Below are 11,185 nucleotides of genomic sequence, written 5' to 3'. Positions count from 1 at the left end.
TAATTTCAATCAGTTTATCATGTATTAACCTTTTGTTTTACATTTGCAAAAGAATCACACTTATAGATATTGGAGGTAATGCAACTAAAATATTTCCTTGTAGCAAAATATACCATGAACAACAGTCAGAACATTCCTAACACTGTGTACTGTGATAGCACAGGCTGAATGATCTTTACAGGGTATTACAAAAAACTGCATAGGCTTCATTCACAAAAAATGGCACAACACATTGAACTTTTAATCTTTTATGGCAGAGGTGACTGTTTAGGCAGATGGAGGAGAACCTGTTGGAGCTTGTGTTTTCTCTATAACCTTCAGAGCAATGGTCTTCACAGCGAGCAGCGCTTCATTACAGGCCCTGTTAATGAAGGACGGAGGCAGGAGGAAGCCGTAACGCCCGCGGTCCTGGAGCTCAAAGGTGAAGGAGTATTTGATGCCAAGGTTGTACGCCCAGTCATCAGATCCGCCAGGTGCCAGGTCTGGAGAGAAGACAACGCCAATCATGTACTTTGAGAATAACCAAACCACACAAATAGCAAAATAAACCCCACTTACATATCGTCTTTGCTCCAGAACCATATTTATAGGTGTTCCTATAGTATCTTCTGATTTTCTGTGCAGCTTCTTGGGCCATCTCAAACTTGTGAGAACAAAATAAGGCACATGTATGAATTGTTCATATACCAACTAAAGCATTTGACATGATACAAACCTGTAAGACTGACTCTCACCAGATCATTGTGGTTCTCCGCTTCATCTGTTCTGCAGGAGTATGGGAAGAGCAACATCTGAGAGTAGGAGTGAATGGTAAGGTAGAGCTGAATCGTGTCCTTGTGTCTACGGAGGAAGTCGGCCACGGCCTGCGTCTCTGGCTCCGACTCGGGGAAGGCGCCACAGTAGATCTCAGTGCAGGCGTCATGAGAGGCTCCCTCCGCTGGGAAGAACACAAACACCTCATACATCATGCCATGCATACAACTGAAGGAAGAATAGCCTACATATCTGTGTTACAGTGTTACATGCTTTATGTTAGGGGGATAGCGACTCACTGCACCAGTTGGCATCAAAGTTTCTGTTGAGGTCGACACCCAAGCAGGAGCTGCTCCTGCTGCCCCAGCTGCTCAGCTTGACCGAGCGGTTCTTCCTCCACATCCTGTTCTGAAACAAATTTCAGGGACAAAAAAAGCATGACTCCAGTTGAAATTGGTTCCATCGCTTGATTTATAACATATGCTTCATGTGATCTTACTGTTGTCCATGTGTATTTGTATCCATCAGGGTTCATAACGGGCAGGATATAGATGTCCATGTTGTCCAGTATGGTGGTAATGTCTGGATTCAGCTTGTAAAATGCCAAAGACTGGGAGACAAGGTGATTTTTAGTGAAACTGTTTGAGCCGGGATATAAAAAATGAAAACAAAAAATGCTTCTCTATGACATCTCCCATAGACGCCGGAGCAAATGTACTCACATGTTGCACGAACCATAAGCAGAAAGCAGGAGAAATCCACTCTCTGGCGTGGATCCCACAGTCAATCCACATTGCCTTCTTATTTGGCCTGTTATTTAGAGACAACTGAGGACAAGAGATTCATCATAGACTTAATTTTAAGTGTTAGTTTGAAAACTATCATACTCATCATCATTACATCTTATTTTGTGTTGGGGTATCTGCACCTTTAGAACATATAGTGGTCGCTTTTCATACGAGGAGCCAATGAGAAAGGCTTTGACCGTGTCAGGGTTGTCCTGTGTGGTCCTGTTTATCCAGACATAGATCTGTAATGGAGGCAGCATGTTTATATATATATCAATGCAACGGCATGGAGTAAAGATTAAAATGTCAAGTGTGTTGATAAGTAAAAAGAAAAAGCATACATCCTCCAGACTGTGATATCTCTCATAGAAAGTTGAGCTGCTTCGTGGGTCCGATGAGTCATTTTTCGTCTGCATCTCAATAAGCTCGTTGGTGTTGGCCAGTAAAACCCTGTAATAATCACACAAGGCACAGAGCAAAGCCCATAAACAGACTGCACGCTCGTACGGCAAATACATTCCTGATATGTGAGTGTTTTCAGATACATACTCATGAGTTATGGCGTGTTTCTGCAGCAGGTCCTGGATTATCTCTGAGCTATTTGCTGGGACATACAGGTGAACTTGTGTGTCCTCTGTGATGTACTGATATGAAACAGGCTGCCATAAGGCCGTCTGTGAGGAAAATATGCAGCATAATTATTTCTAGGAGAGAATAAAATCTTAGAATAACAATCAAATGCACTTTTTTATACAGTATACCTCATACTGGGTGGATACGTTCTTCAAGATGTCCACTTGTTCCTGTGTTTTTGGGGTGATTGAGAGAACTTGATCGCTGGGTAAAACAGAGAAAACAAGGCATCGGTGAGTGATGGAGGCCTCGGTGGGTCAATCGATAAACAAATATGTAATTTACTATGTTTTCACCAGTGATAATGACAGCACCAGAATACAAATATGAGGTGTACAACTTCAGTAAATGAAGTTAAAACGGATTGGGTCTTCTCAAATTTATGAACCAATAGAGTTTAGATATTTGTAGATGAACCACAACACATACCGTATAAGGACATGTGTTTACATAAGTGTGCCATAACCTATTTTCTACATAGAAAACAGTTCAGAGACAGTAAATAGTTAGGCTATTATTTCCTTATAAATAAATTCAATTTCGAGAATCAACATACCGGGTTTCAGTGCAGTATCCTTTCCCCAGATTCATCAGAATAAACCAAATCAAAAGAGCCTTCATGATGACAGGATTCATACTGGAAATGACTGAGGTTTGTTCAGACCCTGGGGTTAGGGAGACACTATTGATTGCCACAGTGTTTATTTAGAAGTTAAACTTTACTTTTTTGAAAGAGGAGGGCATAGATCAGCCAACATGGCTGACAGGGAGCAGGTTAGTGTGTTTCTTGTGCTTTTACTTGCAACAACCTCAATCAAACTATGTGTATAATTCACCAGTGTTTAAATAAATGCAAGTTTAACTAGGCTACTACTTCTTACCTCAATATGAGCTGGCAGTGGCGCTGCAGTTGCACCTCCTCGCCGCCGGGTGGCGCCACCTGAACGTAAACGGCAGCAAACAGCCGCAAAACAGACGAGTAAGGAAAGAGACGAGTTGAAAGGTGATGTGTTGTTAAAAATTTCTTGTTGTCAAGATGTCGGGCCACGATCAACTGGTCCACTGTCTGTGTGAATTAACGAGGTGAGCTATTTTATCTAAGTTAATTTTCAAATACAGCGTTTAAATGAATGAAAAAAAACGTTAATAGACTCGTTATGAGAGCGTAGTTAGCTTGTTTCATTTCACTGTACGTTACGTAGGCGGCTGCTCTCTGACAGTTTAACAGAAATACTGTTAAAGTATCACGATATTTCATGCTATTTTTGCGAGATTATAATTAACGTCACTATAGAGACCAAACTATTTTAGCTAAACTGATGCATAATAACAACACACTTCCTACACGGGAAGTAGCATTGATATATAACATGTAATTTAGCTCTAGGCTACACTATACATGTCACTACAGTTTTAACACAACTACAGCTAGGTAACACCACAGCTTTGGTTGTGTTTGTATTATTACACTATAATGTATTATTGAGTACAGGCTTTATTGTGTTGTATCTGCAAATCTTTAAACTGTTTAACAATTCCTTTCAATGTCTGGATAATTGTAGTGTGGTTTTGTTTTGCCATGTTGTTTTCACTCTGTATGTTTTAATTACTATATTTGTCATTGTATGTGCTGGACCCCAGGAAGAATAGCCATTGCTGATATAATGAAGTAATTGCTAATGGGGGGTCCTAATAAATAAACGATAATCTGACTCTGGATCAGCATTCTGCAAAGTCTTAGAGAAATCAGTAATGAGAAAAAACTCTATTGCCCATTGCAAAAAAGCAGTCATTGCTGGTGGGACGTAGCCAAGTCAGTCCACATTGCATGATTGCAACTTTGGCTTTCTCTTTTTTTACAATCATATATTTCTATACTGTGTACCTCATTTGTTTGCAGATGTACCCTTTAATCCCTTGTGTTGTGTTCCTGTGCTCCAGGTTGTTGTGGAAGTTGCTGCTGCCCCTGCTCTTCCTGTGCGTGCTGCTCATCGCCGTCCTGGTCCTGCTGGTGCTGGCGGTGCGTTTCTGGCTGCAGAGCAACAGGAACGCTCGGCGGGCCAGGGACGGCCGGCCCACCGTGGCCTTCTTCCACCCGTACTGTAACGCCGGCGGTGGGGGGGAGAGGGTGCTCTGGTGTGCCATCAGGGCTCTGCAGAACAGGTGAAGCCCAACATGTGTGCTTACTAACTGAAGTCAGAGACACAGGAAACAACAGAACAGCTGGTCATACATCAAAAATGTAACCCATCTCTCGTCTGCACAGGTACGCAGATATTAACTTCGTGGTCTACACGGGGGACGTGGGTGTGACTGGACAGCAGATCCTGGACGGAGCGCGACGCCGCTTCAACATTGCGCTCCCCCGGCCGGTTCACTTTGTGTTCCTGAGGCACCGGCTGCTGGTGGAGCCCGGCCTGTTTCCCCACTTCACCCTGCTGGGACAGAGCGTGGGCTCCATCTTTCTGGGATGGGAGGCTCTGACGGAGTTCGTCCCAGACCTGTACATCGACTCCATGGGCTACGCCTTCACTCTGCCCCTGTTCCGTTACTTTGGAGGCTGCAGCGTGGGCAGTTACGTTCACTATCCCACCATCAGCACCGACATGCTCTCTGTGGTGAGAGAGAGGAACCCCAGGTAACTCAACTAAACTGTGATATAAGCTGCTCATACAGGGTTACTTAAATTCTGTTCGCTGCCATTTTTTATTATATTTATTCAGATTTCTCAAAATCCTATCTCACGTTTTCTTTTATACATTCAATGATAGACATGCTGCACCACAGAGCCACACTGTCAAGCTGTTTAACTCTGCCTTGTGTATTTTATTTAACCTTTATTTACCCAGGCAAGCAAATTAAGAACAAAATTCTTATTTTCAAGTGCAGTCTGAAAAGAGCTAGAAGCTCTTTAAGGGGAAGGGGGAGGGGAGTGCTAAAAGTGAAAACAAGGTTATATAAATTACACTTAGAAAAATACAATACAATGCAATACAATACAATACAATAAAACAGTTAATCAGTAGGGGAATGACAAGAAGGCCTATTTAGCAAGTGCAGGAGTCGACTGTGATGTGTATACTGAGTATACTAAATGCCAAGTACATTAATTATTATTGTTATATTTAAATTTATTCTTATTCTATTATCTTATTTAATTCTGTTCTTATTCTGCTTTTATTTTAATAATAATATTTGATTTATCTATGTATATCTCACTTTGTGTTGATTTATTTTACTATTCAGGAGTTTGTAACAAAAAATAAATTTCCCTCTGGGGATAAATAAAGTAATTCTGAGTCTGAATCTGAATGAAAAGGGCAGTAAAATGTCCTTTATTGTCCTCTAGTGGTGGTCAGAAGTAACTGCAGCACCATAATGCTATAATCTGTTTCTTCCCCAGGTTCAACAACCCAGACATCATCTCCAACAGTCTGTTCCTGAGTGCCTTCAAGGTGGTCTACTACTGCCTGTTCGCCCTGCTCTACGGCATGGCCGGCTCCTGCAGCGACCTCATCATGGTCAACTCCTCCTGGACCCTGGACCACATCCTGTCCCTGTGGCGCGCCCCCAACCGCACCAGCGTGGTCTACCCGCCCTGCGACGTCAGCGCCTTCCTGGACGTCCCGCTGGAGGACGACGGCGACCGGAAGTGCCACTCGATCGTCTCCGTCGGGCAGTTCCGGCCCGAGAAGGACCACCGGCTGCAGATCAGGGCTTTCAAGAAGGCGCTGGACAAGAGGAGGGGGGAGGCGCTGAAGCTGGTTCTGATTGGTGGATGCAGGAACCAGGAGGATGAGGACAGAGTGCTCATGTTGCGGGGGCTGTGCCAGGAGCTGGGCGTCGCTGACAAGGTGGAGTTTAAACTGAACATAACCTTCGAGGAGCTGAAGAGGGAGATGGGCGAGGCCACCATCGGACTCCACACCATGTGGAACGAGCACTTTGGGATCGGTAACTTAACAAATTAATTATAAAATTCAAATTTCACTCATTATCTACTCACCCTCATGTCGACTAAGAGCTGTGAGAATTTTCAGAGTCCTCCGTGCCTTCTCTGAGTTACGGGGGGGTCCGTGCAGCAGTATTTGTCCATATAATGGTTGTCAATGGATACCAACTTTCTTCGTCCAAAAAGACCACCACCAAAAAACATCCAAATACCTCCATACTGCTCGTCTGTAATGTCCCTCTTGTATTGAAGCCCCGACATGAGAAATTGTTCCGCCGGTCATTTGCACTGACACAGGAAGAGCAGTGAACCGAGACACTGGGAGCTTCAGCTACAAAAAGCTTAAAATATAGACTTATTTAATTTTTTTCGGAACAATTTCTCATGTTGGGGCTTCAATACAAGAGGGACATTGCAGCATGGAGGTATTTGGATGTTTTTTGGTGTGTCTTTTTGGACGAAGAAAGTTGGTATCCATTGATAACCATTATATGGACTAATAATGCTGGGCAGACCCCCCCGTAACTCAGAGAAGGCACGGAGGACTCTGAAAATTCTCACAGCTCTTAGTTGACATGAGGGTGAGTAGATAATGAGTGAAATTTGAATTTTGGGTGAACTATCCCTTTAATCTAAAAGAAGTTATGTTTTGACTTTCTGAGTTATATTTTCCTTTTATATGATATGAAATCTCCTCTTTTCCCCCGTCTAGGTGTTGTGGAGTGTATGGCAGCAGGGAAGGTCATCCTGGCTCACAAGTCCGGCGGCCCCAAGCTGGACATCGTGGTTCCTTTCGACGGCAGCCAGACGGGCTTCCTGGCTGAGGACGAGGCCGGTTACGCGGCGGCGATCGACAGCATCCTGTCTCTGCCGCCCGCCAGCCGGCTGCAGATCAGACGCAACGCCCGGCTGTCGGTGGCTCGCTTCTCAGATCAGGAGTTCGAGGCCTGCTTCCTCGCCGCCATGGAGCCTCTGATGGGAACGCTGGGATGATGAGGACACACACTAGTATGTGTGTTTAGTGCACTTAGAGCTGCATTCACACTTACAGATCTGATCAGGATTGATGCAGAGACGCTTTGTGAGGACACGGTCCGAACAAAGAGGATCAGGGTTTGTCCTAAAAGCAGAAAAAGATGGAGCATGTGCCACATTCAGGTCTCCTGAAATGAAACAAAGGATTTAAATCATTCTCATTATGGCCATGAACAATCATCCAGCTGTGGTTCTGTTAGATTTGAATTGTAAATACTTGATTATCCTGTGATTGCAGTTATAGCTCCTAGTCTATTTTATTTTTGTTTTGTTTTGTTTTGTTTTTTTTTACAGGAGATGTATTAGTTACATTTTTGTTAAAGAGAATATATTGTTAAATATGGTGGATTAATAATCTTCTGAAACATACAAAAATATGTTTACAAGAGCTGCAAATCTCTACATTCCCAAAATGTGACGTATTTTTGATATTGATGATGAATGTAATGAAGACACGATGTTCGTTGTATTCGTGTAACTGCTTAACTCTACCACTGTGCTTGTAAATAAACAGTGATCTGGACCTGTTGGGATAATAAATTCCACCACCACCCCCCACCCCAACCCCCCGAGGACGTTTTGTAATTCTGCTCCATTTGATTTGGCAAATGATTCAAATCGACCTCATGTTGAAACGAGCTGTGACAGAGCAGAGGTCAGTGATCCGTCCAGAGGAAGGAGGTAGTCTGATCTGGGACATGAACAAAAACAACTTCATGGACAAACATCTCCCTTGTTTCTGTTTGAAAACTCACAGTCTGAGTCACCGGGGGACAGTCTGGGTGAAGGGATGTGATTAAGAATAAACACAAACAACCCACTAACTTTTATCTGAGTCTGAGTCACTGGTGGTTCTTTCTTGTGAAAGAAAACACACATCATCATCATCAGAAATAACACAAAGTGGTAACGGTCACGTAGGAGGAAGACTCCTGATGATGAGAACACATTGAGATCATCATCAGACAGAATGAGGATCTGGAAGAGAAGCTGATTATCAGCATCATTTAATTTGGCTGCTCTGCTGGATCAATAGTGCTGAACAAAGGTTAAGTGAGACGCATTACGTGAAAGGAGTTGAACGGGTTTTTTAAAAAGGTTACGGAGTGTAGGAGGCGGTGCATAGGAGATTTTCGGACCCAAGCTGACGTATTTATAGGAGGGTCGGTGAGGCGCTGGGATAGTTTGGTGCAAATCAACATGAAGTCCTACGTGCTCCTCGTCGCCCTGCTGCCGTTCCTGGGATGCTCTGGTGAGTGGATTTCTGCACTGATCATTTCATTGCACTGATATATAATATAACATCTTATTGGTGTATTCTTTTTTTTTTCCCATGCATGTTCCTGCAGCTGCCCCACCGCCCAACTCCGAGCTGGAGGCGATGGCGAGCAGAGGTCTCCAAGCAGCGATGACAGAAGTCAACACCATGTACGCCGTCAGTTACCTCTACAGGCCGGTCAGAGGCTCCGTCAAGAGGGTGAGTCTGCAAATACTGTTGCACATAGTGGCAGATTGTGTTTCACTTGTGAGATTCTGACAAATATCACCTCTGCGACAGGTTATTCCTCTGGGCCAGAACACTGTGGACCTGATGATGGCGTTTGGTATTAAAGAGACAGACTGTTTGAAGACCTCTGGGAGCGACCCACAGACCTGTGCCTTCAGATCTGGCTTCTTTGTGGTGAGAGATTTAATATCATCTGGGGTCAGGGCCATTGTATAGGGGAGAAAGGTGATGATAATTCTAGGGGCCCAGTGCCCAGTAGGGCCCACAAAAAACCCCCAGTAGTCTAATCTTTGTATGACTGAATTATTCTGCCTAAGACCCTGACTAATACTCATAGTAATGCTGCATTAGCATCAAAACAAAGTAGGTTAAATAAAAAATGATAATACATACGTAGTCTAAGAAAAAAAGTGGAAAAGTCAGGGGCCCACTTTAGTATTCTTTCAGGGGCCCCAGAATTCCTAGCAACGGCCCTGTTTGGGGTCATAATATATATCAGGGGTATTCAATTAAAATTCATTGAGGTCCAGTTACTAAACTTTCATCCAAGTGAAAGGTCCGAACCTTATAAAGTCCAAATGGTGTCTTATATATAAGCTATAGCCTACCCCAACGAAGTGCATTTTCATATCTATTGTCAATTTTCAACACAGGAAACATTTAACATGTGCACGTGCACTTTTATAGTAAACAACTAGCTTTTTTTTAACTTTTTTTTTTTACCATGAATAAAAGTAGCTCCCAGGCAAATTAATTTAAGGCCTGTATTTCAATTAAAGAGAACAAGACCGAATAAATAAGGGGGTTTCCCTGTTTGTTTGTTTGTTTGTTTGTTTGGTGCTTTTTTCTTTCTTCCTTTCTTTTTTTGAGGCCAAGGTGTCAAAAGCATCTTGATAGCTGCACTGTCATTGTATTGTCCCCCTCCATTAAATATGGAGGAAGGCTGAAAATCACAGGATATGTCTGTTCTGTTCTGGTGATACAAGTCAGTAGTCCTGAAATAGGTGTTTCTCTAACACACATTCTACACCTCTGAAGCGACGTCTTCCCGCATACGAGCTTCCTGCTCCTTCCAAACAGGGCAGAGCTCCGCGTGAAGAAGTTTACAGACCGAGGGAGAACCGGGTGTCAACACAACACCGGCGGAGAAGCAGGAAACAAGCACGTCGCACCGCTACGGCGTTGTGAGCGCACATTAAAGTAATGGGCTTGTGCGCGCAAGAGACCCTTCTGAACGGCCCCCACACGCGCGCACACGCGCGCACACACGCTTAACCAAGGCGGCGGCGGCGGCCACAAACGCCCAGCGGCTCGCCTTTGACTTCAGCATCAACTTTTTTTTATTTTGGAGCAAGGCTGTCATCACTCCGTCTCCTTTCTCTTTCCCTCTCAGACGCACTGGCCGCACCGGGTAAACAAACGATCTGATTGGCTCAATTGAGTGAAGCTGCCGTATTGACCTATAGCTGAGCCCGCTGTCCCGTCGGAAAAAAATGTTATTATTAGAGATTGGTCTCGGGTCCGGATCGAACCATCACTCGGTCCAGGTCCGGACCGAGGTCCGCCATTTGGTGATGCCTGATATATATGTTTTTTTGTTTTTTTTTTAAATATCAATTGTTCTATTTTTATCTGGTGTCCTGTGGTTGCATTTTCAAGTGAAAAATTTCTCCAGATATTGACAGACTGATTGTTTATATTGGCATGAATGTACCAGGACAGAATTTGTTCATCTGCCGTGATGTCATGAGACATGTTATCATGTCAAAATGTGATTACAAACACTTGCAATATTTAAAATAAATAAATAAAAACACATATCATCCTCTCCTCTCGTCTCCAGCCCACCCTCTCCTGCTCCAGCAGAGTGAGGGTGACTGCCACCTCCACCCAGGTGGTGACCGTCAACTGTGGCCGTGACAGCAGCTCCAGCTCCGAGTCCAGTGAGGAGGTGAGGACGTGGATTTCTATTTTGTATCATAAATTCTGAACCAGTCTGAGTGACAATTTAACAAATGCCCTGATTCCACAGATGTTCTCAAGAGGGAGACAACACTTCAACATCCCAATGACAAACACAGGCAAGTGCTGACTCGTGTTTTTAACTAATGATCCAGTACAGTGCTGAGTATCAAATATCCATAGAGCTGCTCTTCACACTCTCTGTGTATGTTCACCAGTGTGATGATGATCAGCGCATAACTGACCGGAGGGACCGTGTCTTTTCAACAGTCCGGTCTCCTCCTCCTCCTCCTCCTCCACCCCAGTCCACTCGCCCCCCCCCCACTCAGACGGTGGAGGCGCGGCCCAGAGGGGACGTCTTCAACAACTTTGTGGTGTGAAGGCCTCGGCTCGCTCTGGAAACACTTTGGTGCTGATCAGAAAACAAACTTGAATCATTAAAAATGTTTCCATAATATGGTTTGATTTCTTTCTTTCTTTTTTTTTTTAAAGTCAGTGACTGATCAGTGAATAAATCAGTCAGTATCACTTAAATGCTGAAGTGTCGTTACAGAA

The 11,185-nt window shown here is 43.9% G+C and overlaps 4 protein-coding genes across 12 annotated transcripts in view; 3 read left to right on the top strand and 1 right to left on the bottom strand.

Moving 5' to 3' along the window:
* Positions 1-2,819, bottom strand: cpb2 (carboxypeptidase B2 (plasma)). Its single transcript, XM_085798315.1, has 11 exons — positions 2,731-2,819; positions 2,303-2,378; positions 2,091-2,215; positions 1,883-1,991; positions 1,682-1,783; positions 1,476-1,580; positions 1,253-1,363; positions 1,053-1,161; positions 735-937; positions 559-643; positions 1-482 (listed from the first exon to the last, which is right to left on the bottom strand). Exons 1-11 carry the CDS (start codon positions 2,808-2,810, stop codon positions 268-270), a joined length of 1,320 nt encoding a protein of 439 aa, XP_085654441.1. The 5' UTR covers positions 2,811-2,819; the 3' UTR covers positions 1-267.
* LOC146990722 (uncharacterized) overlaps positions 1-11,185 on the top strand; it is a 142,876-nt gene that overhangs the window by 83,439 nt on the left and 48,252 nt on the right. The gene's annotated exons all lie outside the window — the stretch shown is intronic.
* Positions 3,180-7,675, top strand: alg11 (ALG11 alpha-1,2-mannosyltransferase). The gene is made up of 5 exons (XM_085798301.1): positions 3,180-3,257; positions 4,116-4,337; positions 4,441-4,812; positions 5,578-6,128; positions 6,839-7,675. Exons 1-5 carry the CDS (start codon positions 3,211-3,213, stop codon positions 7,117-7,119), a joined length of 1,473 nt encoding a protein of 490 aa, XP_085654427.1. The 5' UTR covers positions 3,180-3,210; the 3' UTR covers positions 7,120-7,675.
* On the top strand, positions 8,348-11,085 carry spp2 (secreted phosphoprotein 2). Its single transcript, XM_085798330.1, has 6 exons — positions 8,348-8,413; positions 8,511-8,638; positions 8,720-8,842; positions 10,512-10,619; positions 10,701-10,749; positions 10,901-11,085. Exons 1-6 carry the CDS (start codon positions 8,362-8,364, stop codon positions 11,008-11,010), a joined length of 570 nt encoding a protein of 189 aa, XP_085654456.1. The 5' UTR covers positions 8,348-8,361; the 3' UTR covers positions 11,011-11,085.

The sequence above is a fragment of the Trachurus japonicus genome, chromosome 2, assembly GCF_045865225.1.
Source record: "Trachurus japonicus isolate A0001 chromosome 2, Traja_1.0".
NCBI lineage: Eukaryota > Metazoa > Chordata > Actinopteri > Carangiformes > Carangidae > Trachurus > Trachurus japonicus.
This window is presented reverse-complemented; position numbering and strand designations above follow the sequence as displayed.